The sequence below is a fragment of the Brachyhypopomus gauderio genome, chromosome 10, assembly GCF_052324685.1.
Source record: "Brachyhypopomus gauderio isolate BG-103 chromosome 10, BGAUD_0.2, whole genome shotgun sequence".
NCBI lineage: Eukaryota > Metazoa > Chordata > Actinopteri > Gymnotiformes > Hypopomidae > Brachyhypopomus > Brachyhypopomus gauderio.
The window spans coordinates 24,627,661-24,655,175 of record NC_135220.1 but is presented as its reverse complement, the minus strand read 5'-3'; the positions used below and the strand labels follow the sequence as shown (position 1 = coordinate 24,655,175).

Below are 27,515 nucleotides of genomic sequence, written 5' to 3'. Positions count from 1 at the left end.
AAACCTAAACTACCGTTTTTTCCCCACTTAACCAAACGTATCGAATTATGTCACGGGAATCCGTGTGATCTGTAGTTAAACGTAGGCGACGGGTGGTTATCGTTTCGTAATGGTATAATCCATCTACAATAGTAAAATGAAGCTAGCTTGCTAGCTAAGCGTTCCAGCCACAGCCACCTTGTTCGCGGAGGATCCGTCTAGTGCCACAGATCCAAGAGTCACGCTAAAATAAACCCGCCTGCTACCGACATAACAAGAGGAACTCTACAAAGGCGAGAGAGGAGACCAGGCTCTTGATCGATGTGTAGTCTGTAACGTTACCCTCGGCCGTATTTTCCTAGGCTCAACTGCATTCCTCCCCTCTATTGCACAATGAGCCGCTGTAATTTATTCATGAGATCATGGGGATGGAGGTTCTGTGTCGGAAGAAAGAGAGGCAGTATTTTTTTTGTCACTCACCCCTCATCGCCCTCCCCAGTTGACTTCCCCTCGATGGCTTCAGACCAGATTAGTAGATCGTCCATCGAGCAATCGGCTGTGGATGACGACTTTGCTGCGCTTCGCTCAATGACACAACCTACGTCTGCTTGAAAAATCCACGCCATTCCGTTTCTTCGCTGCACACGCTGCTACATGGACCCCAGCCGGAGGTAGAGCAATTTAGAGCCAAAATGACATGCATTTGCCGTGCAAGATGCATGTTGTTTTTAGATGGAAAATAATTAGGGCTCCAGTCAAGTCATTATTTATTTGACTCAAATAGCATAAGTTTAATTTAAACACATCACTGGAAAATAATTACACATGTTTGTGGATTGTGAAAATTACAGGTAGTACATGGACCCACAGTTCCGTCAGGTCGGCTGTGCATATACACACACATATATCTAAATTATATATAGTTATATAATTTACATAGTAAATTACTAAATAGTAAATATACATTTTTCATAGTCAAATAACAAATATAACTGTTTTTGATAAGGAAATTACAACAAAGCAATACAATAACACCAAGCACTATATAGCAAAATATTTTAATTACAATAATTATATAACTATGAAAACGTCATGCATGAAGGCAGCTTTGTTTAGAAACAGAGCAGTTTGATTGGTTCTCAACTGAAACCACTTCAAAAACCAGAGAATGATGTGGATCACCGCACAGTGCACAAAAGGATGAAAGGGAAGGTCAGCTAGCAGCACATGCTCCAGGCTAATGACACATTTATTATTATTATTGGTATTATATTGAAATGCATAGAATAGTTCTGAAAAAACACATTAGAAAATTGGTGAATCATTCCTCTGCACAAACAAAATCAATTGATGGTATCATGAATATATAATGAGCAGCTATTATTTATTGTTTTCATAAACAGGTAAAATGGTGGACAAATGCACTGCTCTATATGATGATACACTGTTGGGGTCACATTTGTACGAATGTTTGGAAGCCGGTATACTTTTCACTCAATTAACATATAGGGAATTAAATAACAGTCCTTTAGTTTGTTACCTGTGTGCTGTTTTTAGATAATCAGAGCGATGAACTGTGTGAACAGATGTTACTTCAGCAGTAGCTAGCAGCACTGTTTGTTATTGGCAGTATCATGTTAAACTTGGGGGGGGGGCTAAAACCACCAGGCGTTTGTTACAGATGCTTGTCAAGAATCCGATATCATAAAGTATCTTTCTTTACTCTGTGTTATGGTATGCTGGTATGTGTGTATGTGTTTAAGTCAGTAATGTCGTTGTTTGTCAAGCCCCCACTCTTGCTGTAGTGTAATTGATATTCTCCCTTGTTCTATCTTGTTAAGATTTCACAGGGCAAAGCCATATCTACAGAAAAAGAGGAAAAGAACTGCCCTTAAGACATTGAGTCAATAAAACAGACACTTTACCATGCCAAGAGGGAATAGACTGCACTACTGCACTTTAGGGGTGTGGTAGAAGACGTAGGGTGAAACGATAGGTCATTCTTAATTAAGAAAGGTTGTCATTATAATACTAGATTGAAAGAATTTTGCTGTAACTAAGGGACTGCACCACAGCAGAACTGCAGTTATATTTAAAAGGACCTAGAAAGTTGTAGCTTCCCTTACTCCCCCCCCCCACCCCCCCACATTAAATGGTACGCTCCATGCCGATGGCAAGAACATATCATGGGAATTATCCAGCAGAGAGAGACAGCAGGAGGGAGGGATAGAGAGAGAGAGAGAGAGAGAGAGAGTAGGAGGGAGGGTTAAAGAAAGAGAGAGACAGAGAAAGAGAGTGCAAAAAAGTGAGCAGGAGAGAGTGAGAGTGCTGGGGCTAGACTCAAGCTGCTGAGAAAAGAACAATAGATGTGCAGTCTTGATGAGCGTGACTGAACGCTACTCTAGAGGTTTGGAGCCAGACAAGTGCTGTAGGGAGTGAGTACAGCGAGCTCTTTGTCAGAGGAGCAGAGAACAAAGGGAATCAGCTGACCAGGTAATGAGGAGACAAATTAGAACCCATCAAAGCATTAAAACCTTGTAAGCAATATTGATTTTTATGCATACAATTAGTTAATTAGATTAGGCCTCACCTTCTTAAAGGGATACAAGGTGAGCTCAACACACAAATGTCAGCCAGATGAGAGAGTCTATTTGAATCCCGGCAGATTAAAACAAAACAAGGGTCATATAAAGACATCTATATTATCTGTCTTGTGTGTGTGTGTTCATTATTCATTTGAAGTGTCTGCATCGCTGCATGAGGCCAGTGCAGCAAGGAAGGGGGGGGGGGGGGGGGGGGATAAGTCAGACTTATGCTCAGCAGCTCCCTGTTGCCCTGGAAACAGGTGCTGAGATTCTTTGCCTTTCCCCCCCCCACCCCGTCTTTCTCCTCGCTATCGATGTCAGTGCCACCTCCCACAGTCTCCCCTCCCCCACGACCTGCCGCACCCCCCCCCCCCCCCATTCGCATCTACTGCAGTCATTTAACAATGTCACAGGCCAGAAGAACCATCCCCCCCCCCCCCCACCACTTCACCTCCCTTTGCACCTCCCACACTGCACTGACGAACGCGTAGGACGCCGTATCAGGGTCAAGCAGCAACCCGTTATCAATCCAGATGAGCGCTGCACACCGGCCCTCCGTGAGCGCCGGCTAACCGCCGCCAGCCGGGGGGGGGGGGGGGGGGGGGGGGGGGGTCGACGGCGTGGCTGCCCGCGTGGCTGCCCGCCCGCCTTTGTGCGCCCTTTCGCCGGACGGAGACGGACAAAGAGAGAATCTCACCACCGAAAAACGGCACAAGCCATCCGCCCCTTATCCCCTCCCTCCAATCCAACACACAGCTGTCAGATTCTCCTCTCGCCCAATGTGTGAGCTACGTTACACTGATGGATATTCATTAACACTGCAGACATTTTTTGTTTTGTTTGCTCTTGTTTGTAAAGAGAGATTTAGCTCTGGTGCTGTTTGGGCTGCATGTCCTTGCTGTACAGCAAATCCCCCCCCCCCAACAATAAAACAAGGCTTTTGGATCGGTACATGCATGAACTGTGCAGACAAGTAAGCGAATGGTCGATCTCATTTTCTGGCCTTTTTAAGTCAACACTGTTTTTCAGAGGGGCCGCACTCCACATTCCATTGTAGTGAGTTCTCTCTGGCTTGGAGAGGAACATTCCTGGGAAGTGGCTGACCGACAATAACAGCAATGAGGGGGGAGGGGGGGGTTTGCTGGATGAGGAAGAGAGCCATTCTCTCCCACCTTTGCCCAGCCAAACCAATGATAGACAAACAGCCAACGCTACAGTGCAGAACACACAGGCTTTCTCATAAGCTCCTGGGTTAAAAAGCACAGAGCAGTTCTTTAAAATAACATGCATCACCTGTCACTCAAATTTCGTCAGGCTCTAGGTGGACAAGACCATCAGAAAATGAATGATGTCATGCAGACTTTACACTGTCAGCTGTTTCTGTATAGTGCAATGTACGGGGGGCAGAGTTCAAATGTCTAGTACGGCTCAGTTCCTGTTGTATCTGTAAAATGTCAGCTCCAACACGGTTGGTGATGCTGCTGTGGTGGTGGTAGTGGTAGAGGGTGGTGGTGGTAGAGGGTGGTGGTGGTGGTAGAGGGTGGTGGTGGTAGTGGTAGAGGGTGGTGGTGGTGGTAGAGGGTGGTGGTGGTGGTGGTGGTAGAGGTTGGTGGTGGTGGTGGTAGAGGGGGGCAGTTGGTGTTGCAAGCCTGCAGCTAACGCAAGGTGGCATAACACGGATGGACGTTAAAAGGCACGTCAGGCAAAGTGACGGTGATTGAAACTGATGGTACACCATGACACCCCTGATTAGGATGAAAATGCAACTGGCTTGGGAGAGCATGTCAGCAGGGACCCCAAAGGAGAAAACACACCGAAATGAATCTCTGTTGTAGTAAAGATTGTCAGGTTGTAACATAACTGATCTCAGTTAGATTACAGTTTGTGGACAAAGTAGAGGTTCTTTTTTTGACAAAAGTAATTTTTATGATTTATGATCCACATTTAGATAAAAGTTGTTTAGAACATCAAGAATAGGACAAGCTTAGGACAAGACTCCAATCATGTGATAGGTCAGAAAGTGGAGAATCACTCCAAAAAATCCCTCTGGGAAGAACCATGTGACTCAAACAGGGAAAGCTTTTCACATTCAAAGTGGACTGTTGTTCTGGTTGCTAGAGGTGATTCTCTATCAATGGTATCCTGCAGAGGGGGTCAGTGGACTTTGGTCATTCTAAACCCTGAAAATGGACCAGACCTGCGTGTGATAGCAAGTGCTTGGAACATAAACACTTGTTTGGACTGTGGCTGAAAAGAGAAGCTTTATAACAGCACATAAAAAACAAAATAGTGTGTATATCAGTGTTACATTAAGCACCTAAAGCAATATCATTAGCAACATCTGAATCAATAAGCACATGAAACTGAAATAATTTGCGTTGTGGCGCCATCTGTTGATGTAAAAAGTGATGCAAAATACAGTGTCGCTGCATCTCAGACCCTCGACTTCATGACGCTTCCTTACAATATGAATTCGTGAGGTATCATTTCTTCATTGTCCTTGCAGTTCAGGGGTGAAAGAACCTACTTCTCGGGTCCTAATAGTTCCCTCTGTGAAGGCTGTCATCATGCAGTTTCTCGGCTAACACCAGGAAATCTACGATCTATATTTTTAATTCCAGCGTAGAGTTAACATTTCATTGTATGCATTTAATAGTGCGTAAGCGCTCATCAAACATTAGTTTAGCGACTGGGTTATGTATTCACATGCAAGGACGCTCGTCTTTGCTAGCTAACCCATATGTGCATGATACGTGGTTGCTTATTTCTGCTATTGCATTTTGAAATGTTTATTTTCCTCGCCTATATTTGACTAATCTGTTCGCGGTCTTTTGGTGTACTTTTTGATTATTTACTTTTCATTCTGCGTCACGCACGTTTTTGTAAGTTGCCACGAACAAACGACTTGTTGCCAAGTTAGCTAGCTGTCGTTACCAAACTCATTGAGCTCAATTACACTGCTAGCTAGCTAACCTTGACCACGTATCGTCAAACGAGAGTATCAGCTACGGCACAGTCCACCATGTTTCCGAGTAAAAACAAGTACTCCTTCCACTTTCACATTCGGTTTAGCCACAAATACCCGCTTCCCCGACTTTAGACAACTTAACCCGTAAGTAGCTTAGCCACACAAATTATTTCAACTCCTATTGCCGTTAGCCAGGCTCAGAGTTAGCTCAGTTTTAGCTAACCTAGCTAAGTAGCACGAACTTAAAATACAGTTTGTAAGGTTATTTAGTTGGTAGCTGTCGTACGAAATCGAAAGCGGAATATTTGGCTATAGCTTTACTCTCCGCACCAGCTTAAAAACAAAGGTATACGCTCTTTTCTCTCGCCCTTCCTCATAAACTCTCATTAAGGACGGAGGGCATCGTAAACACAACTTGGCTAAAGACGTGCAGTGCCTCGCTAGCGAAACAGCTAACCCAACTAATGGCGTGCTTACATTGACGCTTACTTTGATCAAAGTTTCTTTTTCCAGAAACATTCATAGTTAGTTAGATGGCTGGGATAACATATATTGACGACATGCAGTTAATTCAAATAATAATGCGTTAGGCCTATTTATGAACAGCATCTTAACATAGTTGCTCGTTATATGCGCAAGAGGATGAAAAGTGTAACGCTAGGATAGTTGATTTTAAGAGGCAAAGGTCAATGTTGTAATGCATTTTTATCACTGCATTTTACAGAAATATTATTTTGTATGTTTCCACGTGAAATGAGTATGTTACTGATTAAATGTGATTACGGATGAGTTTTAGTTTACAAAAATGTTTTTTGATGTTACTTCGTAGTTTTAGGTTTAATGGCACACTGTCCCAGCCAGTGAAGTAGGCTACAGGATATGTAGCTAATAATGTTTTTAAGGGCTTTGTCGACCTAGTCTGAAGACCTATCACTGACACCACTATTTAGAGAACTCAATAAATGTTAGTGAGATTCAATGTCACCATTTCCCAATTGTTTTAACATTAAACATTTGTTACATTTCCCCACTCATCACCTTCCCAGCTAGATGGCTCATAAAAATGACAGCTCACAAGTGAAAGAATGTCTCAATCACACGCAAGATGACAAGAGCTCAGAAGCGGGTTCGGGCCCGAGTTCGTCAAAGGAACAGTCATCGCCACGTCATAACCCCTGTACGGAACCGGCCGGATCGGGACCACCCCCAGACGCTGAAGGAAAACCGGCAACCACCATCGGAGAACTGAAGAAGGAACCCGAGTGTCACATGCAACTGGACCATCTGTGCCCGTGCCCGCGACACACTGTGCTTATAGATGTAAGTCCTTACCTTTGGACGTTTTGCTATTAAATCATATGAAAGACCAAAATAGATTAGTATTTGTGCAGGAACTTTTTTCATGTCGGTATTACCTCGAACATTTGGTCAGCATGAACTGATGCTCTTTGAGGAACGCTGGTATGGGCACAATGGGGTACAGGGTAACTTAAGCTTCCTGTCGTTTTTCTCAACAGACAGACCAGTTTCGTAAAGGCAAACTGGTTCCTTACACTGGGCCTCACGTTTGGGACAGCAATCATGTGAAACTACCCCTGATTAACGTGAGCACGCACCCGGTTTTGGACCTATCTTCAACACACCCTGTGTTTTTTCATTATGTGCCGTGAATTGGCATTTTCACCATTGTTGTCCATTATATGTTGCATGTAGGTAAAGTCCACCACGGACTCACGCTGGAGTGATGCGCAGAAAGCACTGAAAAAACTCACCACTGGCTGTGCTTCAGTTGGAGACGTGGAGGTGTGACCATGCGTGATGTAAAATTGTGTTTTCTACCCTATGAGCTATTAACGTTTGTGTTAAAGCTTTACATGGTCTTTCTTCTGTTGTCTCAGGAGGCCATTCACTCATACAATCAGAAACACAGCAGGGAGTGGCATTTCGATGCCCTTTACAGCTACGTTAAGGTAAGTCTGTTATCAGAATGCCAGAAAGCATCTTTTACCATAACCACTTTATACATACAACAAGTTTGTCTTACATTATACTTTGTTTACCAGGATGTGCAAAAAAAGGAGAACAATTTTTCCACGGTGATCCCGAGAATGGCGCAGCTGGCACTGGAACTTCCTGCCCATATCAAACACGTAAGAACCGAAGTGTCTCCACGAGTCGAGAGGCTTAGGTCAGGACGAAGCACTTATTTCCCTACAGCTACTTCCTCTCCCTTAACAGGCAAACCGAGCACATATGACTCCGGCTATGCAGTTGTCCAGTCCTGTTGTTTAAGCCCCATCGTTTTTTGTGTATGTCTGCAGCCCATTCCTTTGCTGAGGCAGAATCGCAATCATTCCATAACGCTGTCCCAAGTGCAGATCTCCTGCCTGCTGGCCAACGCCTTCTTCTGCACCTTCCCCCACCGAAACAGCACCAGGCCTGGGAGCGAATACGGCAGCTTCCCTACCATCAACTTCAGCAGGTCTCACACTCCTTCCTCTGCCACTACCAACTTTAAACTTTCACTGTATATACACTCGCCACTCGCTTTCTAACATTAGAAATATCGCCCATGTACAGATCATAAAAGACATCACAAGGTTTTCAGTGTGAATAAGCTAAGACGTTTTAGATGTGTTTGTGTTTCTCATATTTTACGTATGCAGCCTGTTTGGTGATGCATGCAGGCGTAAGACCCAGAAACTGAGGGCACTTTTTCACTACTTCAACACTGTAACAGATAAAGGTAATTAACCCAACAGCATCTTCCTACATAGGGTTACTGTGCAATTCTCCCTTCCTTCTCACATGGAACCAGGAGCTAGGGAGGAACCCCACAACACATTTCAAAACCATACTGATATGAGAATGTGGCATTAATGTAAACTTGAAGTTCTCTAGACAAACTTCAGTTTGTGGGTGGTCATCCTCAGCCACAAACTAATTTGTCAAGATCATTTTAATTAGGGAAAGTCTTGCTGTTGTCATCATTGCTGTTGTCTTGAATTTACAGACCAAAAACCTGATGGACTTGTCACTTTTGAAAGGATCTGCATTCCACCATCAGAGCTGCCCCACTGGTCAAGGCAAGTACCTTTCCTTTCCTTTGGTTGCCAAAGCAGACGATGCTGTGCAGACTTCTGACAGAATGAGTTTGACTTTAGGCGACTCGAGACCCTGAGCAAGCTTCACGTCTCTGCGAAGGGCTCCATCGAGCATGAGGGTAGAGGGATGCTCCAGGTTTGTCTTCTCAGTTCTTGTCCTTGTGGCTGTGGTCATTCTTTTGCACAGTTTAAGGTAGGAACAATGGAACAAGACACACTAGATTAGACTGAAGACTGCAGCTCGTTAACTACTGAAACCAGTGCCTTCCTCCTTCGTGCCATTGTAATCGTTCGTATTGGACAGGTGGACTTCGCCTCCAAGTTTATAGGTGGAGGGGTGCTGGGAAGAGGGCTGGTCCAGGAGGAGATCCGCTTCCTCATGAACCCGGAGCTGATCGTAGCCAGGCTCTTCACAGAGAAGCTTGCAGACAACGAGTGCCTCAAGATCACAGGTAGATGCTGAAGTGTTAACACCACAGTAGAGTCTGAACTGCTGTCTTCGATGAATCATCAGCCTAAGTGCAGCCAAACTTCTTAGGAGCACGAGTCTGAATTCTACCACTACTGTTTCTGCAGGGACCCAGAGGTACAGCGTGTGCTCTGGCTACAGTGACACCTTTGAATGGCAAGGCCCGCATGTAGATGACACCAAGAGGTAAACAGGCCTTTGACGACAAGGAGTATTGCAGGGATTTACTTTACATCTCTGAAGGCTATACTGAACAACAACCCCCCCAGCAGGATCGTTGCATCAAATTCTGGGCCCTGTACACTCTCAATGTCAGTGGGCCCTTATAAATGCCAGTAAACGAGGCACATGAGCAAAATGGGCCCCTCTCTCGGGCCCTGGGTAGTCAGGTCCACTTCCCCCCCCACCCCCCACTACCACTCCCATGCCCCCCAGTCTGAGATCATGTTTGAACCAAACCCAATGGCACGCATCAGTTTCTTTCATTCCTCTCCATGTGCACTGGTCTTCATGGATGGAAGGAGGCAGGTGGTGCTCAGCTGTACTCCCTATCGTTACAGGGACTTGTGGAAACGTCGTTACTGTCAGATTGTGGCAATTGACGCTTTGAGCTTCAAGGACCCCAGGGAGCAGTACACCAGGGATAACCTCAAACGTGAGCTCAACAAGGTGATGCCTGGAGGGAAATCCATTCCTGCGCTATACACCGTTTTCCCGCTCCTGGAGTGTTAGGCTTGGCTCCATATTCCAGCTCGTGTGTTGTTTTTTAAAGGCTTACGTTGGCTTCAGGGGAGATCCCAACACTCCTGCTGACTACATCCCTGCCATCGCGACCGGAAACTGGGGGTGCGGGGCTTTTAACGGAGATCCCAAGCTCAAAGGTAATTCTCATGGATAACAGGCACGTGCTCTTCAATACCATACTCATGCAATGTGTGTGTACTAAGTATGATGTGCTAAGTGTGACGTTGGCGTGTGCAAGCTCTTATCCAGATGATGGCTGCAGCTGTGGCTCAGAGGGACTTGGCCTACTTCACCTTTGGGAACAAAGAGCAGGCAGAGGAGTTGCAGAAAATTCATCATCTCCTCAGGAAGAAAGGCATCACTGTGGGTCAGTACCCCATCAACATCACTGTTCCCACTGCTGTAGGAAAACTACACAAGATAGGAATCCCAACCATTTGACTGTGGTGGTAGTATCTGATCATTTAAAATGGAAAGATTTACAAGTTATAATTTAATTTATAATAAATACTACACAAACTTTAAAATATCATTTATAAATGAGTAATTTACTGATGTAAGAACGATGGATCACAATCTCCGCTCTCTCACCTGACTTTCCTCCTGTGCCGTAGGAAAATTATACAAACTGCTGCAAGACTATTGTGGACAGTTCAGTCCTCATTCACATAAGCCGCAGGGCTTGTACGACTTCATTAGAGAGGCGAAAGGTTTGCACTCCAGCCAGCTGTGAAACAGACGAAGGCACACGGACGTCCGGAGCATGGTCACAGCAGCGTGCTGGAGAGACGCCCTGCCCTCCTCACCGAGATCAGATACCTGCAAACCTCAAATTAGTCTCAGCAATACACTCTAGACAGAAACACTTTCATTACCAAAACCCATTGCGTTTTCAAGTCTTTTAACAGTGCATTACGTTGATAATGTTTTTGTAAATGCAGATATTTCATTGTGAAAGTTGTGAGCATACTGTTTGAAGAGCCAGTCAGGACAAATGACATCGATGAAACAGAGAAGCCTTTATTGAATGAAGGATGACGATAGATTAGTAGGAACATAAAATGCTAAAGAAATAAATAAAAATCCCTTCCGTTAGTGCTGGAGAGATCCATCGTGCAACTTTATCTCCACTGACAAGTTACAGGAGAATAAAATATTTCATCTTGTGGCACTTGAAGGTCTCCTGCGCATTTGTTTTTGGCACAGATTTCAGACCGAAAGCTAAAGAAGGTTCCCAGCAGCAGGAGAAGAGCTGAGGGTCCCTGCTGTCCTCATTCTTCTCAACACCTGAATTATTACCTGAAGCACACAGCAGAGGTGCTGCTCAAACTGACCTTGTTTCCTGATCACAGTGAGGCGGAGCTCATTTATGTCAAACCACTGCGGGCATGCGTGAAACCTTCAATTAACATTCATTTAAAACTCATTGTTCACAGAACTGTCCGAATATAAACACTGTCTGCTGCTTTACAACCACGTGTGAAAGCAAGCCCGTTTTCCACCATACGTCCTCAGCAGAAGGCGGGCCGCGTCTTCCAGGTTGGAGAACGGAATGCGTTGCATGAGTGTGCGTTCTCATGAGGCTTGTAATCCTTTAGTTTGTTTGTGTGTGTGCTTTTGTAAACATAAAAACGAAAACCCTTCTCCACACATTAAAAGCTTTGAGGTCTTGCAGAAATCGAGTGAGATCTTATGGCCTTGAGCAGCGCCAGGTGGTAGAATAGTTCAACTTCATGTTGCTGAATGTCTATGATACTTTATGGAACGTTGCAGATAGCAAAAAATCTTAACGCATGCAGCGAGTGTCCAAACAACCCTGCCCATCTGGAATATGTGCATTAGATCAGCAAACAAGTTGTGCGTCGGTCAAAGAAAGTTTTGATACTTGGGCCTCAGTATGAGACTGAGGGACTGAGAAGCTTCCGAGCGGGCTGTGTCGTGTGTTCTGAGCGTCATGCCTTTAGGACTGTTGCTTGTCCAGCGGAGCGTTTAGTGCTGATCCCGGAAGGCATCCAGGTTGAGCGCTGTGTCCAAGAAACGTTCCAGCTCCACAAGATGCGCCTTTTTGTTCCCGGTTGCCGGAGCAGCAGCCGGGTCACGTCCGGCATACCTAAGAACCAGAGAAACGTGTGCACAATCACAAAACGAGCTAAAGCGGGAATTATGAGAATATTACTGAAAAGACGAGGGGGCGTTAATTTCTAATCAAGGTCGCAGAGATGACAAGAGCCGCACCACACGGGACGGGCGTGGTCGATGGTGCTACAGATGCGTGGCCTGACGTAGTCGTAGTAGCCTTGGTTCTTGTGTTCCTCCTGGCACCACACCAGCTCTGCCTGCAGGTACTTAGCCACCTCCATCTTCACCAGGTCAAACGGGAATGGCGAGAGCTGCAAACGAATTGCAGCTAATTTATCAATTGCACCTTTTTGTTTCTTGTTTCGTCCATAGTCACAATTGGTCAAGCGAGGTAATGTTTTGAAGTGGACAGATATGAGCGTCTGTTTGCACAATACCTGTTCAACTCGCACGATGGCCACAGTGTCCTCCATACCGTGGCTCTTGCGTGCTCTGACCAGGTCATAGTAAACCTTCCCTGTGCAAAAGACGACGCGCCTCACCCCAGCGGGATTCTGGGAGGCCAGACCTTCCTCCGGAATTAATCGCCTGAAGTTTGTGCCTACATACAAACACATGAGGGTTGGCGTATACCAGCAGCGCTGACTAGGGTTGCACAGTTTGCACAAACAAAAAAAAAAACCCCAAACATTTTCAGTGATATTGAAATTGATTATTAGTTCTAGTGTCCACAATGTACCATATGGAAACGGCAGTGATGCAGCTTATTCAGTCAACACTGTCAAACATTCAACAGAAAGTACAACAGTGGGTACCTGTAGCTTTTTCATTATTATTTTTTTACACAAGGTGTAATAAAAACTGTATGCACAAAATATACTAATAAAAGTCTTTGCACAAGACTCAACTCTACGTTCACCTTCCTCTGCAACACAGCAACTTCATTTCAGTTTTAAATAAGAGTGTCTGCCAAATGTATGCATGTAGACTGAAGCTATTCACCTGGCAGCATGTCATCAAAGCTCGACTTGGCCTCTGGGTGGCGGAGTAGGGATTTGGGGGTGAAGACGATGAGCTGCAGGTGAGACGGGAAGCGAGAAACTAGAATTTGATGTACTGCTCTGGAAATGAACATCACACGGTTCTTCCAACAATTTCCTAAAAACCTTTGCTCCTAGTCCGGGTATGTTCATGTTAAGCCAAATGTGGTGGACCTCAGCTCTGGGTTAAATAGGAGTTACTGGGATGTGCAGTGTTTGTGGTTAAATATCTGGAGAGCCTCCAAGGTCTGCACTAGACACGAGGAGTCGCAGGTTTGGGGTTCTGGGGTTCTCACCGGCTTGCGGAAGGGCAAGAGGATCTGTCTCCTCAGCACGTGGAAGTAGTTTGCAGGAGTGGAGCAGTTCACCACGATCCAGTTACAGTCGTACAGCTGCTGCATGGCGAAGTCACCCTGGATTTTCTAAAAGGAATGGAGATAACGTCGCCGCATGCTTTGGCCTCGGGATCGGCTGCAGGGGGGGGGGGGGGGGGGGGGGGGGGGGGGATTATTGATGGGCACGGAGCTCGCGGGACTTACGGGAAATACGTCGGGATCGTCGTTGCACATCTGCAGGAAGCGCTCGGGACGAGCCGACGAGTGTTCAGGACCCTGAAAGCACAGCGGGGTGTTAAGAGCGGCGAGAATGGCGTGGATGACGAGACAGTGGGAAGCGAGAGACGGGAACGTACCATTCCCTCCAGGCCGTGGGGGAGCAGCAGGACGATGCCGTTCTGGCGCACCCACTTGGTCTGGCCGGCACAGATGAACTGGTCAATGATGCACTGGGCAGTGTTGTGGAAGTCTCCAAACTGAGCCTCCCAAAGCACCAGGGCGTTGGGGCTCGACATTGCAAAGCCCAGTTCAAAGCCTGCAAAGGGTTATGGAGCAGAGGTTAAAAGACCACCCGTGGGGGGGCAACTGAAGCCACTGGGACCAATATGGCTACTGGTGATGAAAAGGCAGACATGCATCCTCAGTAATCTGGAGTAAAGAGACGGACAGGCACTGACCCAACACCCCGTACTCCGACAGGGAACTGTTGCACACGGTGTAGGAGGCCTGATTGGGGTCAATGTGGTTCATAGGGATGCAAGTCCTCTTGTCCACGTTCTGATCATGTAGGATGTGGTGCCGGTGGCTGTGAATGGGAGGGGGAGTCAGTGAGACCGACGCCGGTGGAGTTTGGCAAGTGTCACTTTGGAAAGCATTTGTTAGAAAGCAAATCAGAATCTGTTCTTTATATGGAACATTAAGAGCTTTAATGTATTTTGAGACGATCCATGTTTGCAGTACTAAGAACATGGTGTGATGACCTAGATATTAAAAGAAAAGCAATTTCTTTTAATTGCTTTTCTTTTAATTTAATTCTTTTAATTGGAATTTCCAGAAAAAACAGCAAAATAAATAAATAAATAAAAACCACAGCAAGCTGCTGCAGCAAGGATAATGAATAGTGTCAGCTATCTTACTGTCAGTTCAAAATGCTTTCATGTGCATAATGTAAAGTACCACGGCTCATTAAAGAGTGTTCTAGCGGCCGCCGTGTGCGTGCGGCCAGGTTTCCGCCGTGGTGTTGCGTGAGGACCTGAAGGTGCCGCGCTCCACGTCCTGTCCGCTGAGGCGCACGTGAGTGCCCTGCTTCAGCAGTGAGCCGAAGGCCATGTACTCGCCCAGCGCCCAGTCCACTGTCCGCTCCTCCACCATGACCCCACGACCCCTCAGGATCCGCCGCAGACCTCATGCGGGACAAACGAGTGTGTGCGCTTTAGAGACCGTTTTCCTTCCGCTCGTTTATCCTGAACTAAGTGTAGCTTATTAAGTCTCAGTACACCCTCCCCTTACTTGTTACATTTATCGACCTTATAAGCTAAACTTTGCTTCAGTCTTTCCCATGTAAGGCGCAGACATTTTGAACTGCGTGCGTGGTCGTTACCTCCATGGACGGTGAAGTCCTTGACGGGCACGGATGAGGCCACTTCCCCGATGTGGGCGAGCTCCACCTCCTCCACCCCCGTAGAGGGGCAGGTTAAGCTCTTAGGCTGGCCGTCCAGAGTGAAGAAACCTGCATGTCACGTCGCATGGTGCCGGGGTCAGTGATGAATGGGATAAAGGAAATACAGCAGCCTCCCAACTGGGATGGGGCCCATAGCTCCTCAGCTGCCATGCACATATGCTAGCAGTGGATCCCCAAGCAGTGGATCAATGAAAGTTATACCAACTCAGCACCATGACACCGCACAGTCTAAACAATGGTCTTCCATTTAAAAACACTTTTAGTCCAGTTAGCAGTGAGAGACTAGTGACTAAGTGGCTAATACAGACAGAAAGGCTATTTAAGTCACCTATTAAAGAGGCCAGTGTGCACAGGTAGCAGTTCATTCATTTTTGACATTACCAGGCCAAGGGGAGTCTAGCCAGTGTTTGATGTGTAAGATCTTCTCGTCTTTGGAGCGAGCGTACGCCTCCTCGCAGATCTTGTCGTATTTGGCAATCTCTTCCTAGAGTCACACAATTACACGAACGTTAACACGTCTGCTGGGTCAGCGCCTCGTGTGGTCTGCTCGCGGGGCGTCGGGACCCGACCTCGTATTCCTGTCTGGTGACGGCACCTTCCGCCATCAGCTTCTCTGCGTACTTCTGCAGCACGGCTTTCTGCTTCTTGATCTGCTTGTACATCAGCGGCTGCGTGAACATGGGCTCGTCCATCTCGTTGTGGCCGTTCCGCCGGTAGCACACCTGTAACGGGAGAACCACCGCCCGTCACACGCGGGAAACCCGGAGAAAGAGCCCGGCGCCCGGCGACGTGGCTCGGGGTCGGCTGCCTTTTGGCGGTGGGGGTGATGCGGGGCTCCGTCACTCACCAGGTCCACAACCACGTCTTTGTGGAAGGTGGCTCGCCACTCTGCGGCCACGTCGCACACGTACACCACAGCCTCCGGGTCGTCGGCGTTTACGTGGAAGATGGGGGCGTTGACCACCCGGGCCACATCCGTCGGGTAGGGAGACGAACGAGCCATGCGCGGGTCTGTGGTGAAGCCGATCTAAGAGGAGATGTGAGACAGTTAACATTGAAACCTTGAGCCGAGATATTAGTTACTTTTTTTGGATGGTGGTGGTGGAGGGAGCAGAACCTGGTTGTTGACAACCACGTGCACCGTGCCGTGGGTCGTATAGGAGGGCAGGTCGCTCAGGTGGAAGGTTTCGTACACGATGCCCTGCCCTGCGAACGCAGCGTCACCGTGCAACAGAATAGACATCACCTGGGGGAGGGGAGAGGAAAAAAGGTAATCTACATGGTTTTAAAACCAGGTAATTAAACCAAGCACAGCGAGGCATTGAACATCTTCATGTATGGGCATATAAGTAACTATATTAGGGTCTATTTACATGTTTCAATAACCAGACACTTTTATTGCTGAACAAAAGTTCAATGGAACGACATTTGGCAAGCAGAACCCGTATTACACCTGCAGACTGTGTAACTGCAACCTTTTGTGGTACTCCAGAAAATGAGTTGAAAACGACAACATGACTATAACATGCTGGACAGTCTGGCCTTCGATCTGAATCAAGCGTGTAAGATGAGGCCCGGGGCCTCCAGAGCTTTATGCCTCTGTCCGGTGTCAAGTACACAAACACTTGGGCATAAAGAGTTTTATCGGGGCAAGATCGCTCGAAAGCAAAATAGACATGGTGCTTCTGTAGTTTGTGAGAGGAGTTGCGGACCCGGTTGCCTTCGGTGTCTCCGCAGTAGAACTGTTCTGCCTTGGTCTTGCCCTGCACCACTGGGTCAACGGCCTCCAGGTGAGAGGGGTTGGCCACCAGCGACAGTGTGATGTTGCGGTCGGTCACGCGGTTGATCCGCCGGTGATACATGCCCAGGTGGTACTTCACGTCACCGGACCCCTAGCAGGAAGACAGAAAAAAAGCAATGACGGTGGTGGAAAGAAAAACAATTTGAACGAGTTCAACCTGGTTTAAATTCCTGGGGTGCCAACTACCGTGAAGAACGTAGTCAATAGAAGCTAACGTATGTCATAACAACAAACCTGCGGACATGGACATGGGACCGCCAACAGAGTGCGGTTTGAGGAATTCATAGCTTTTGTTAATAGCAATCCTGACTGGGGTTCATCTCAAAACAGCTCAGTCACGTCCTGTTGCAGGAGGTTTGTTTGTTTTGGGACTAGGGCTGAACGATTAATTGCATTTGCGATAATCTCGCGATATTTGAAAACGCGATTCTCTAATCGCACAGGCTGCGATTTAAACTGGTCACGTGACTTGGGAGCGAGCCGAGCCGAGGACGAACGGAGAAAACTCGAGCAGGAGGCAGGGAAGTGGAGAAGTGAAGTTAACACAGCGCACTTTAACTTGTTACACAATGGCTTCAGGCTCGACATGAGCTGACACAACTGAAAGTCTAATACCAAAGAGGGGCAGCACATAAGTTTGAAATTACTTTGGCTTTTAAAAAGATGCTGCTCAACGTCAGGTACTGTGTAAAACGTGCCTTGCTACTGTCGCTACGACGCGAGGTAACACTACAAACCTTCTTCAGCATTTAAAAAACACCACAAAGCCTCGTATGATATTTGTAAGGCTAAAATGCCAACGACCAGTGCTGCGTCTTCAAATACGCCAAAGTGTTTCTCTGCGCTTATACAGCTTTAGTATGCGGTGAGCAGCGAAATACCGTAAAATCACGCATATAGGCGCAATAAGATTTAAAGCACGGATGAATCGCAAAAGCACGGATAGCTTGACTGGTCCAGCAGACAGGGTTCACTGACCGAACCGTTTGAAAGTGTAACTCCTTATGGATGTAATTGGAAGCGGCACGCTGAAATAACTCGGGCAGTAACGGAGTTCATAGTGAAAGACATGATGTCAGTTAATATAGTGAACAAGCCCGGCTTCATGGCTTTGTCAAACACACTGGATATGCGCTACCAAATGCCCTCACGCACATATTTTAGCCAAGTTGCTATACCTGCAGGGCTGCCAACTCTCACGCATTGAGCTTGGACTAAAATGTCTTGGACTAAAAAGTTACTAGTTCGCTCTGGCGCCAACCACAGGCGATCGATCGCGATATAATAATAATACTTAAATTTAGTCAATTTTATCCCCCCCCCCATAACAACAAATTACATTCGCCACCCACTCCAGGTTCAAGTCTCACTCCAAGTGATCTTGAAAAGTTGGCAACCCTGTATCTAAGCTGTATAAAAAATGTTGAAACAGAATTTCCTGAAAACAGTGGGAAAAAATCGCGATTTTAAATCGCAATCGCAATTTATAGATAAAAAATTGCAATTAGATTATTTTCCAAAATCGTTCAGCCCTATTTGGGACCGTGACTGAAAGACGACGACCAACCTCATCAGTAGCCTCCAGCTTGGGGTCGAACTGACAGAAGATCTGCTCCAGCTCTTTACGAATAACATTAGCCAGCACGTTAAGGCGACCTCTGTTGAGAAGAGGGTACAGGAAGTCAGAAGCTGCTACTGGGGAGTCAGACGTTATTGGGCGTTACTAAGATGCTGGAAGCATTCAACCGAGCCCGAGAAATGAAAGCCAAGTTGGAGGGGAGTGGGTAAAGGACCTGTGGGACATGCCCAAGATGACGCTTTCCACTCCATTCTCGCTGGACTTGTCGATGATGGTCTTTAGTGCTGGGATGAGCGATTCGCAGCCCTCCAGTCCAAAACGCTTTTCTGATGACCACTTCCTGTGCAGGAATTCCTCAAACCTGTTCAGGGCACAGTGTCTTGAGTCCTGTAAAGCCACTGGGACAAAACCCCAAGAACTGACGGAACCTAATCCCACTCGGGATTAGCATACCATACACAAAAAGCTTGACCTTGAGCACCGTAAAAGAGGGGGAGTAGCTGAAGAAGTCCTCTCCTACCAGCCCGGAGGGGGAGGTGGACTGACCTGGTGGAGCGAACCATGCGGGCCAGCAGAGTCCTCTTCTCCTCCAGGGTGAACTGCATGACTCCAGGAGTCTCAAACTTCTGCCTGATCCACTGGCACTGCTCCAGGTCATTGATGAACATGAACTCCACGCCAATGTGCTGACAGTACGCCATCTGCAGGTAGAGGGAAGCATGAACACGCACGCACGGCTACCACACACTCCAAGGATTTGGGATGATCATCTTTGCGGTGCTATGTCAACGAGGTCAACCACAGACAATGCCACATTTACTAGCATTCCTCATTAGTTGTATGGTTTATCGTCAACATCATTTGGGAGAACCAATCGCGTCTGGGTATACAGTCAAGGGGCGGGTGCAAGCGAGGCTACGTGTACCTCGAGGCGGCGGATGATCTCTCTGAGAGGCAAGGCGCCCTCACTGCCTCCAATGAAGGTGGTCTTGGGGAGCCGAAACACCTTGTCCAGGTCAGACTCGCTCAGGCCGTAGAAACCTGCCAGAGACGATGCGCACAAACGGGGACGGGGTGCCGGGTGTAAAACGGACCGCCGTGGGGTAGGGGTGGGGCAGCGTGGCCAAGACAAACACAAATGAGAGAACAACATGTTAGGAAGTGATTTTTTTTAATCCAGAAAAGTGCATTGATTGGCAAACAGCTGGAAAGACACTCGGGCAGAATCGTTGTGAGAAGCTGAGGAATGGCATGAAAGCAGAGGAGGATATTAAAAAGGAGCAGAAAGTGGAACATACTGCTAGTAGTTAAGAAAATGACGTGGTGAGAGAGAGTTGGACACGGTGACGGCACTGCACACACGTACAAAACGCTTCAAACCCCAAAGGGAAGTGCAGGGGAAGCTGAATTTCTAAATCTATTTTACTCCAACAAGACCTTTAAACGCTCAGTACAAATGACTGGCTCCATGCAGAATACAGCTCAACAATGACAACATTGCAAAGAATGTTTTTTTATTGCACAATACAGTATGAAAGGCCACTCTGCCCTTAGACACTACAAACAGCCACTAAGCCCCAAGACACTACGAAAGGACACTAAGCCTTCAGGCAGCAGTATGCACAGAGAGCTGATGCTACAGCACAAACCCCGAAGTGTCAAACTAAGGCGAGACATCACCTTTCTGCACTGGATTTCTCCAAAATATTATGAACATTAATCAAATGTCTCAGATTAAAAGAGAAGGACCTTTACAGACACAATCAATAAGGCAATTTTATATTAACAGTATGTCATTATTCTGATAAATTACAACAAATACGTTTGTCGTCATGTTGCCTGCCCCTACACACACCTGTAGGTGAAGCTGTAAAAGCTTTTTAAGGAGGAGGTGGAGGACTACAGTTCCATCACGTATGGGTGGAGGCTGGGGCTCTCAGAAAAACAACAAAAAACAGAACTCCAGATACACACATAAAAAGGAATAAGACTAAAGCCAATAACTGCACAAATGGAGAGTTAAAGTGGAGACTTACAAATGTGCCCATGCAACACCACCTGTTTTGATACTCCAGCAGTTTCAGTCATAGTCAAGACTACACACAACCCCAGGTACACAGACTACACATACAAGTTTCGTTTGAGCGTCGGTGAGCACAGAGGAGTACAGGTTAACAACTCATGAGCAATCTGTTTGGTGCTTTACTATTGGCTTTAGCATGACCTATTCATCAGGATAAAAAAATACTACAATAAATTAAAATGGGGGAAAAAAACAATATTTGAAAAGTATTCAACAATTTATATTAGTCTTTAAGTGTATTGAATTTGAGCATAAAAAATACTGATATAAAAATCAATACATCATCAAGCAGTATCATCAGTAAATATAATTGTTCTTAAAAGGGTCATGAGTAGGGATGGGATATAATACGTCCATATTTATGCTGCATGCTTGCTTGGTGGCATTTTCAAGTCTACAATCCCAGTTACCATGTAAAACAAGTTTGCCTGAAGGAGCCTAAACTACTTCAAAGACAGAGCTGAGACGAGCATTTCTGAAAAGTGAACTCCAACACTCAACGTCGGCGCATGCCACAGCGACACCTCCCTTAACTCTGCACACGTTACAGCAAACAGGGTCCCGCCTGTGCAGACTTTACGGGACGGCTGTGCCGCAGGAACACTGGAGTGCCCTTCTGCCCCAACCCCCTAACAGAGCGTGGACTCTGGCATGTATGATACAGATACCGGGAAGATGACATCACGGGCCGCTACCGAATACAGCTGGAGGATACGCGGGTGGGAATGGAGCCTGCTTACGAAAACAAAACAAGTCATTAAAATCTCTCTGACTAGTTTAAAAAGTCGTTTTACGTTTAGAAGGCACAGGATCATTTAACTCAAATCAAAACAAAAATGATTAATTGTTGTCTCGACACTGGAAGAGCAGCTGGGTAAGATCAAGTCAAGCTGCACTGATAAACCACCAGTTTATCCACACTCCCGAAAATAAAGTCACTCATCGACTATGAGACAATGAGTTCTCTCATCATCCTGATCGCAATCGCTCAGGTGGGTATGAGACAAAACTCTAAAGGAATGACGACGGTACAGTATGGCCATTCACAGGAGGGAAGCATGCGGCGCCGTGGGTGATATCAGCAGCGGAAGAGGAGCCCGCGGAATGTTCCGGAAGACAGGAGCTAAAGAACATGCTGGGCTAAAGAACATGCCAATGAGAGTGCTACAGGTCACTGAGGGATGGCTTCCAATGGGTAAATACACAGCCGTCCCAACCCCGGCTAGCACAGACTCACTTGTGAGCTCACCCCCAGTGATGGGGCGGAGACCGTGGCTCATGTTTGTCCTCTGAACATGCATTCTTCCATTTACCCATTGCAAACATCCGCTGGTGTTGGGTAGTGGGGACAGGGCATGCGTGCGGAGGTGGAGTGGTGGTGGGCGTGGTCAGGAAGAGGGGGCAGAATGAACCATCCCAAACTTCCCCATAGCAGCAGGGATAGTTTACCTCACCAAGTTTATCGGAAGACGTGATAATGTCCGTGGGGACACCCGAATCGAGATCGGCGTCCATAATCCCCAAGGGATCCAGCTGGGCAAAATGGTGCCCACGTATCTGTAGTAGTGCAGGAGACGGAGGGAGGGGGGGGGGGGTCAGGGAGAAAGAGAGAGGGGGGAGAAAACAGGATGGAAAGAGCCACAGCAAGAGAAGGCGGAAATCCAAAAGGGGAATGGGGAGGAGGGGAGGTTAGGACACGGGGAGAAGACGGAGGACAGCGGGGGAGGGGAGAGCGAAGACCGAATTAAGACACTCGTCGGGGTGGGTGAGCACAAAGACACTGCACTGCGCGAGCCGTCCTCACCGCCTTGCTGAGACCCCACTGTGAATGGGGTGTGGTCAAAATTTACACAACTGATGCCCAGAGGGTTGAGTTTGGCTACTTGGTGACCCCTCACCTGCAGACAAGGCAACAGCACTCAAAAGGCTGAGACGATCATAGCTGTCCAGGTGTACCCACAGGATAACCGTCTTTGCAATTTTAGATCAACTACATAAATCTCCCATGATGCATATAGTTGAAGCACTCAGCAACTCATTAGCTGATATAGCAATACTCTTCATTGGGTCTTTCATTGTGCACAGTGTGATTCTATTGCACTTTAGATCAGAAACATATGCATTTTCACAGTAGTATTTCAGAAATATATTCACCTGTTTGTGGAATCATCTCTCAACAGAAAAATAACAATGCATGTGGCTTACATAAAGCTGCCTGCCGTAGCTGTGCTCCGAGGGCGGGCTGGTACCCGTCTGCACGGGTGCAAGAGAGGTGCTACCTGGTATGCCCGGATGAGGGTCTGCACAGCAAGGTGGTCTTCCACCAGCTTCTCCACGCCGGACTGTCCGTCTGCGAGCACCGGATCCCGAGGAGGGGTGGGGAGGCCAGAGGCCAGGGGAGGCGGCCTCTGGTGGGCGACGCCCGGTGGAGTGCCTGCATTGGTCTGACGGAAAAAGTTGTCCCAAGACTGGAGTAAAGGGGGGAAAAAGAGACACAACAATAAACATTGTAATGTAAAAGTAATGTGCCTCATTTGTCAATTGTGATTTTCACCCCAATCGAAATTTGTCCTCCCCGTTTACCCATCTGTGCAGTGATAACACACACACGCACACTAGTGATTACTAGGGGGCTGTGGTACACACATGCCCAGAGTGGTGGGCAACCCCAGCCTGACAGCCAGGGAGCAGTTGGGGTTAGGTGCATTGCTCAAGGGCACCTTAGTCATGGCCAATCAAACCCACGACCTTCTGGTCACAAGACCCGTTGCCTACTATCAGACCATGACTGCCACCATGCAAACATTCAAATGACATTAGAAGCCTAAAAATGTTGTATTTTGAGAACGGCTCCATGCTGCGACTACATGAATCAGCAGCTGCATTCAAACTCTGATGGTCGATCTCACAAGGATGATTTAGTCAGTGCACCAAGATTGTCCTTTATCATCAAGGCCTTTGGTTGACCTCCCAGGAGTTCAGTGTTTAGTAATACAGTAGGATTGCATAAGCTGGGCCACTAAATTGACAAAATGTGTAGCTGCATATGGCTACCCTGGTCTGATAGGCTTAGAGGTCATGAGCAGGCCTCCAAGACCCAAACAATAACCAAAGACAAAACAAAAAACAAAGCAACAAAACTACACATTAAAATAGTTACGCTTTGGTTGGTGGATGCAAATTAGTTGGTGGATGCAAATTAGTTGGCATTGCCGTCTATGAAAAAGCTCCACCAGTGTTCATGATGAGCCAATGACTTGGCTGACGGCGCATGACAGAACAGACTAGTTTCTAACTGGATTTGCAGCATTGAGAAGGAACCCAGCGGGTTCAGTAGGATGGGGGACGGCGTCTCAGAGGCCCCATGCATGAGCCTGCTGAGTCAGTGCAGAGGGCCAATCCAGTAGCTGCGTGACGTTAGGTCCGTTTGCCTAATAGCCTCTATTTACCTTAGCCCCTGAGAGAAGTCTCAGTCGCCAGAAGACTTTGAGTACCCAACCTTACAAAATACATTAGGTGCCTTAGTAAAGAGAGATAATGATGACAAAAGATCTAGTGATTTACATATTTATGTGATCTACATAGTGATATGTGAGTTTGACATCATGTATCCTTATACACTGCTGTAGTTTTCCGTCCAAACAGGAGACACAACTACGGAATCAGCTTCTCCATTTGCAAGAGGGACGGAACTTGAAATACAAGCCAGTCATTTTCTCTCAGTGAACCAAATAAATCATACAAGTGTGACAAGTCACTGTCTATGTTCATCTGTTTTTTTTTGTGTTCTGGCCACAAATCAGCCAGGCTCTCTAGTTATACCATCAAGCTGCAGAGCAACTGGATATCAACACTGCCTTCCCCCTTCCTTGGTCTGGTACCACGGACACACTGACCCCAGGGACATGCCACCCTATGACAGTGGCTGATGCACCTGCATATGAAGGCAGAGTTTCCACATAATGCAATGCAGAATGTGACAGATTGAAAGATCCCAGAGCTCAGCATTCCCTTCGTCTCACAACAGTTTGCCAAGAGTCCGACTCCAACATTTTCATTGTTTCAATTCCCTGTGTTCCATCTACATGGACTGACGTAATGATTTCCATTTAAATACATCACCCCCATGCCCAGAGTAAAAACAAATTATAACCATTTACTTTGGCATATGAAGCACATTTATTTGCTCAAAATGTCTTTTACTTTTTTGTTTGTCTGTCATCTTTTGAAAAGTTATTCAAGTGACATCATTGAGAAGAAGTGAATCACTGGAAAGCTCAACCCAGCTCAACTAATCTAAAGAGGTACTTGGCCCTACTCCATTGCTCTGAAGACGGCATTACTACTAAACCCAGCTCAACTACGGAGGGTCTTGCATTCAGTAGTTTCTGATCATTTTTGTTGAGCAAAGTTGTTTTGTGAGTACAAGCGCTTACTGCCACAGATGAACTCAGTTTTAAATGTCAGTTCAATAATGTTTTTCCTATCAAAGTCACAGGTTTTTATTTGACAAGACAAAACAAATAGAAAATTAGAAAATACAATAAGACTTAAAAAACTTTAAGCAAGAAAACAAAGGTTGCAGTTCCGTCGCAGCTCAGGAACTGAGATTTAGTTTTCGCTTTGGAAACTTCTAACCTTGAAGCACTGATACCAGACCAGTCAGAGCCACATGTCCCTCTGTCCTGTTCCACTACGCAGTCTTACCTCATGTACACTCTTGGGGTTTTCCTGCCATGCGTAATACATCTCCTCCACATAGTTGGAGCTTGTGCTACTGAGAAACGGCTCGGTAGTGACGGGCGCCGTGTAGCACCTGATTGGCTGAAACGTCCTCTGAGCCGATGCCACCGACGGCCTCTGCCAGGAAGCGGTCCGGGCGTGCTGGGGAGGCGTGAGCGGCCAAAGGCGTGAGGCGCAAGTCCTTAAGCGATGCATCCACAGTCCTTAAGAGCGGCCGGCTGCACCTTCGCCTGTCTGAAGCTGCGCGTCTTCAAGTGCTCAGAGCTGCTCCCCTGCAGCTAATTAACTGTTCTCACAGACCCGTCTTCCTGGGATCAGTACTTCCACAAGCTATCAGCAGGCCTGAAAAACACCAAGACAACATTAAATACTGGAGGAGAGGCAGAAATTATTACGGAACAGACTGCTTAATGTTTATATTGTTATATTGTCCCCATCCTGGAGGAAGTTCTTCCTTGCCACTGTGGCCTCTGGCTTGCTAACAGGGGCTTGGACTCGGACATATGTAAAGCTGATTTTAAAAAACAGTCATTGTAAAAAACGCTATACAAAAAAATTTTTCCTTTACTTATAGTCAAGGAAGTTTTCCTAATAGCAACATCGCATAAAGAAGGTTCTCCAAGCACAAAGGGAATTTGAGAATCATGGCTACCAAAGTAAATCTTCCAAAGAAAGTGAAATTTCACTAATTTCCCTCTGCACGAAGAGGACATTCATAATGACAAACGAGTGGATCCGTGTAGTTTCTGACCATTTTCTTTTCTCTATAAACTGATTCGCAAGTGATAAAGCTTAAAGGAAGCCTGCAAGAGAGACCATTACATCTCCAAACAGCTCCTTAAAACAAAAGATCTTGCTCTTCGTGGTATACGAAACTATATTCTGAGGAGGCCCTTGTGGGAATGGACCCACGCCTATTTCTCAAATATGGGACGGTCCCATCCCGACCGTTCGGGGTCCGTCCACGTCAAAAGAACTTTTTTAAAACAAATAGAAACAGAAGTGTTTTTTATTTTGCTTGTGTCCGTAAAACCGTCAGCCTCTTTTAAACGTACGTGTAGCCCCCTACGTTAGCCAGCCATTGCTAGACAGTTAAACATCATCGTGTAGCTAGCCAAATAACTAGTTAGAAAGTTAACTATAACCAACAACCGAACCTAATTTTATAATGAAACGTATGTTGGCGACTTTTCCTGTCACAAACATCTTTTTTTGCGCCTTTGTTAATCAACCGCGGGACAACCGGGGGCGCGCGAGCAATACCGTAGCTGCTCACCGTTACTCACGCGCGCGGGGCGGATCACGTGGCCATCTGTTCAGCAGCAAGGCGCTGTGTGTTAGTCCGCGTTACCTAACTTATTATAGTGACTGTCGCGGTCATCACGAAGCAAGCTAAGAAAAGTGGACTAGGTGCAGTTAACGGCACACCCAGTGCTGATTATTAAAAAATACGGACGTAGCTAGTTAGGTTAGCCACATAGGTAAGCAGATAACTAGTTAGCTAGTACGTCTGCTGCTGCTAAAATGTAAGCTGGGAACCTACCTTCAGTTCACAGTGAATGAGATGGCATGGCGTTTCAATGTTAAATGTTAAAATGGCCATAATCCAAAATACTGCCTGTGTGGTAAAACCTGCCTGCCGACGTCCACTCGTGGCTGCAAGTTTCAAATGCGGAGATCGAGGTCTTGCGTCATTGAGGGTGTGACGACGGACCAGTTCAACCTCCACACTATTTGCAGGGTCCTTGAGAAAACAGTCAAATTTACAACTGCGTAGACGCTCCTGATACGTGTACTAACAATAGCCACATTTACTTCATGAGTAAAAAGTTTGGAGTTTATTGATCGAGGTTTTAACGTTTCTTATTTTCGCGTTACTTACGTAGTTCTTCTGACATAAAGGCTTCGTCTGCATTGTAGTAATTTTGTTGTTTTCGTTTACAATAGTATTGCAGACCTGTTTGCAATACGTATTGCAAATATTTATATAAATCTGCTATAAAAGGAGTATTGCTTGGTTCATTAACAAAAGAGGTTGAAGATGCATTGTTAGATTCGTCTGATTCCCCAAATGCAGTGTCGTATTCTTGAAAGTACTGAGACCGACCCTATACAATTCTTGTTCAGTGTAATTATGGCACACAGGCAGACTCACAAGGTTTTGCTAACCCAAACGTCATGAATTAATTGTGTGTACCTATTAATTGACTATTGTCCATGTCTGATTTGTGCAGACAGCTCCCAGACACCGTGCAGACAGCAGTGTATATTTTTGCCTTGTTTGAAATGGGTCATTGGTATCCCTCATCATTTACACCCAACCAT

At 46.5% G+C, this 27,515-nt stretch overlaps 2 protein-coding genes across 19 annotated transcripts; one reads left to right on the top strand and one right to left on the bottom strand.

Moving 5' to 3' along the window:
• The first annotated feature begins 4,976 nt into the window (after nucleotides 1-4,976).
• pargl (poly (ADP-ribose) glycohydrolase, like) lies at nucleotides 4,977-11,020 on the top strand. 11 transcript variants are annotated; one of them, XR_013133809.1, is made up of 10 exons: nucleotides 4,977-5,044; nucleotides 6,579-6,852; nucleotides 7,050-7,136; nucleotides 7,246-7,335; nucleotides 7,431-7,502; nucleotides 7,596-7,682; nucleotides 7,854-8,014; nucleotides 8,199-8,278; nucleotides 8,546-8,772; nucleotides 8,941-9,079. XR_013133809.1 is itself a non-coding variant. In XM_077020716.1 (9 exons), the coding sequence occupies exons 1-9, from the start codon at nucleotides 5,208-5,210 to the stop codon at nucleotides 8,674-8,676; spliced, it is 990 nt and encodes a 329-aa protein (XP_076876831.1). In that variant the 5' UTR covers nucleotides 5,052-5,207; the 3' UTR covers nucleotides 8,677-9,019. The 11 variants fall into 11 exon arrangements, 2 of the variants coding, with proteins under 2 accessions (XP_076876831.1, XP_076876833.1); XR_013133805.1 differs by lacking the exon at nucleotides 4,977-5,044 and adding an exon at nucleotides 5,052-5,219 and having other exon boundaries at nucleotides 6,583-6,852; XR_013133808.1 differs by lacking the exon at nucleotides 4,977-5,044 and adding an exon at nucleotides 5,052-5,219.
• Nucleotides 11,021-11,826: 806 nt separating this feature from the next.
• Nucleotides 11,827-26,905, bottom strand: ogdhb (oxoglutarate dehydrogenase b). Of its 8 annotated transcripts, none has more exons than XM_077020662.1 (23): nucleotides 26,734-26,900; nucleotides 25,155-25,532; nucleotides 22,727-22,915; nucleotides 22,252-22,345; nucleotides 19,290-19,405; nucleotides 18,911-19,065; nucleotides 18,579-18,725; nucleotides 18,353-18,443; nucleotides 16,697-16,876; nucleotides 16,102-16,230; nucleotides 15,832-16,011; nucleotides 15,554-15,706; nucleotides 15,366-15,468; nucleotides 14,904-15,032; nucleotides 14,556-14,706; nucleotides 13,981-14,108; nucleotides 13,660-13,838; nucleotides 13,508-13,579; nucleotides 13,265-13,390; nucleotides 12,931-13,003; nucleotides 12,366-12,529; nucleotides 12,085-12,239; nucleotides 11,827-11,959 (listed from the first exon to the last, which is right to left on the bottom strand). In XM_077020662.1, the coding sequence occupies exons 2-23, from the start codon at nucleotides 25,383-25,385 to the stop codon at nucleotides 11,839-11,841; spliced, it is 3,066 nt and encodes a 1,021-aa protein (XP_076876777.1). In that variant the 5' UTR covers nucleotides 25,386-25,532; nucleotides 26,734-26,900; the 3' UTR covers nucleotides 11,827-11,838. The 8 variants fall into 8 exon arrangements, 7 of the variants coding, with proteins under 7 accessions (XP_076876777.1, XP_076876776.1, XP_076876780.1 ...); XM_077020661.1 differs by lacking the exon at nucleotides 22,252-22,345 and adding an exon at nucleotides 21,902-22,004; XM_077020665.1 differs by lacking the exons at nucleotides 22,252-22,345; nucleotides 25,155-25,532; nucleotides 26,734-26,900 and adding an exon at nucleotides 21,902-22,004 and having other exon boundaries at nucleotides 22,653-22,911.
• Nucleotides 26,906-27,515: the final 610 nt, after the last annotated feature.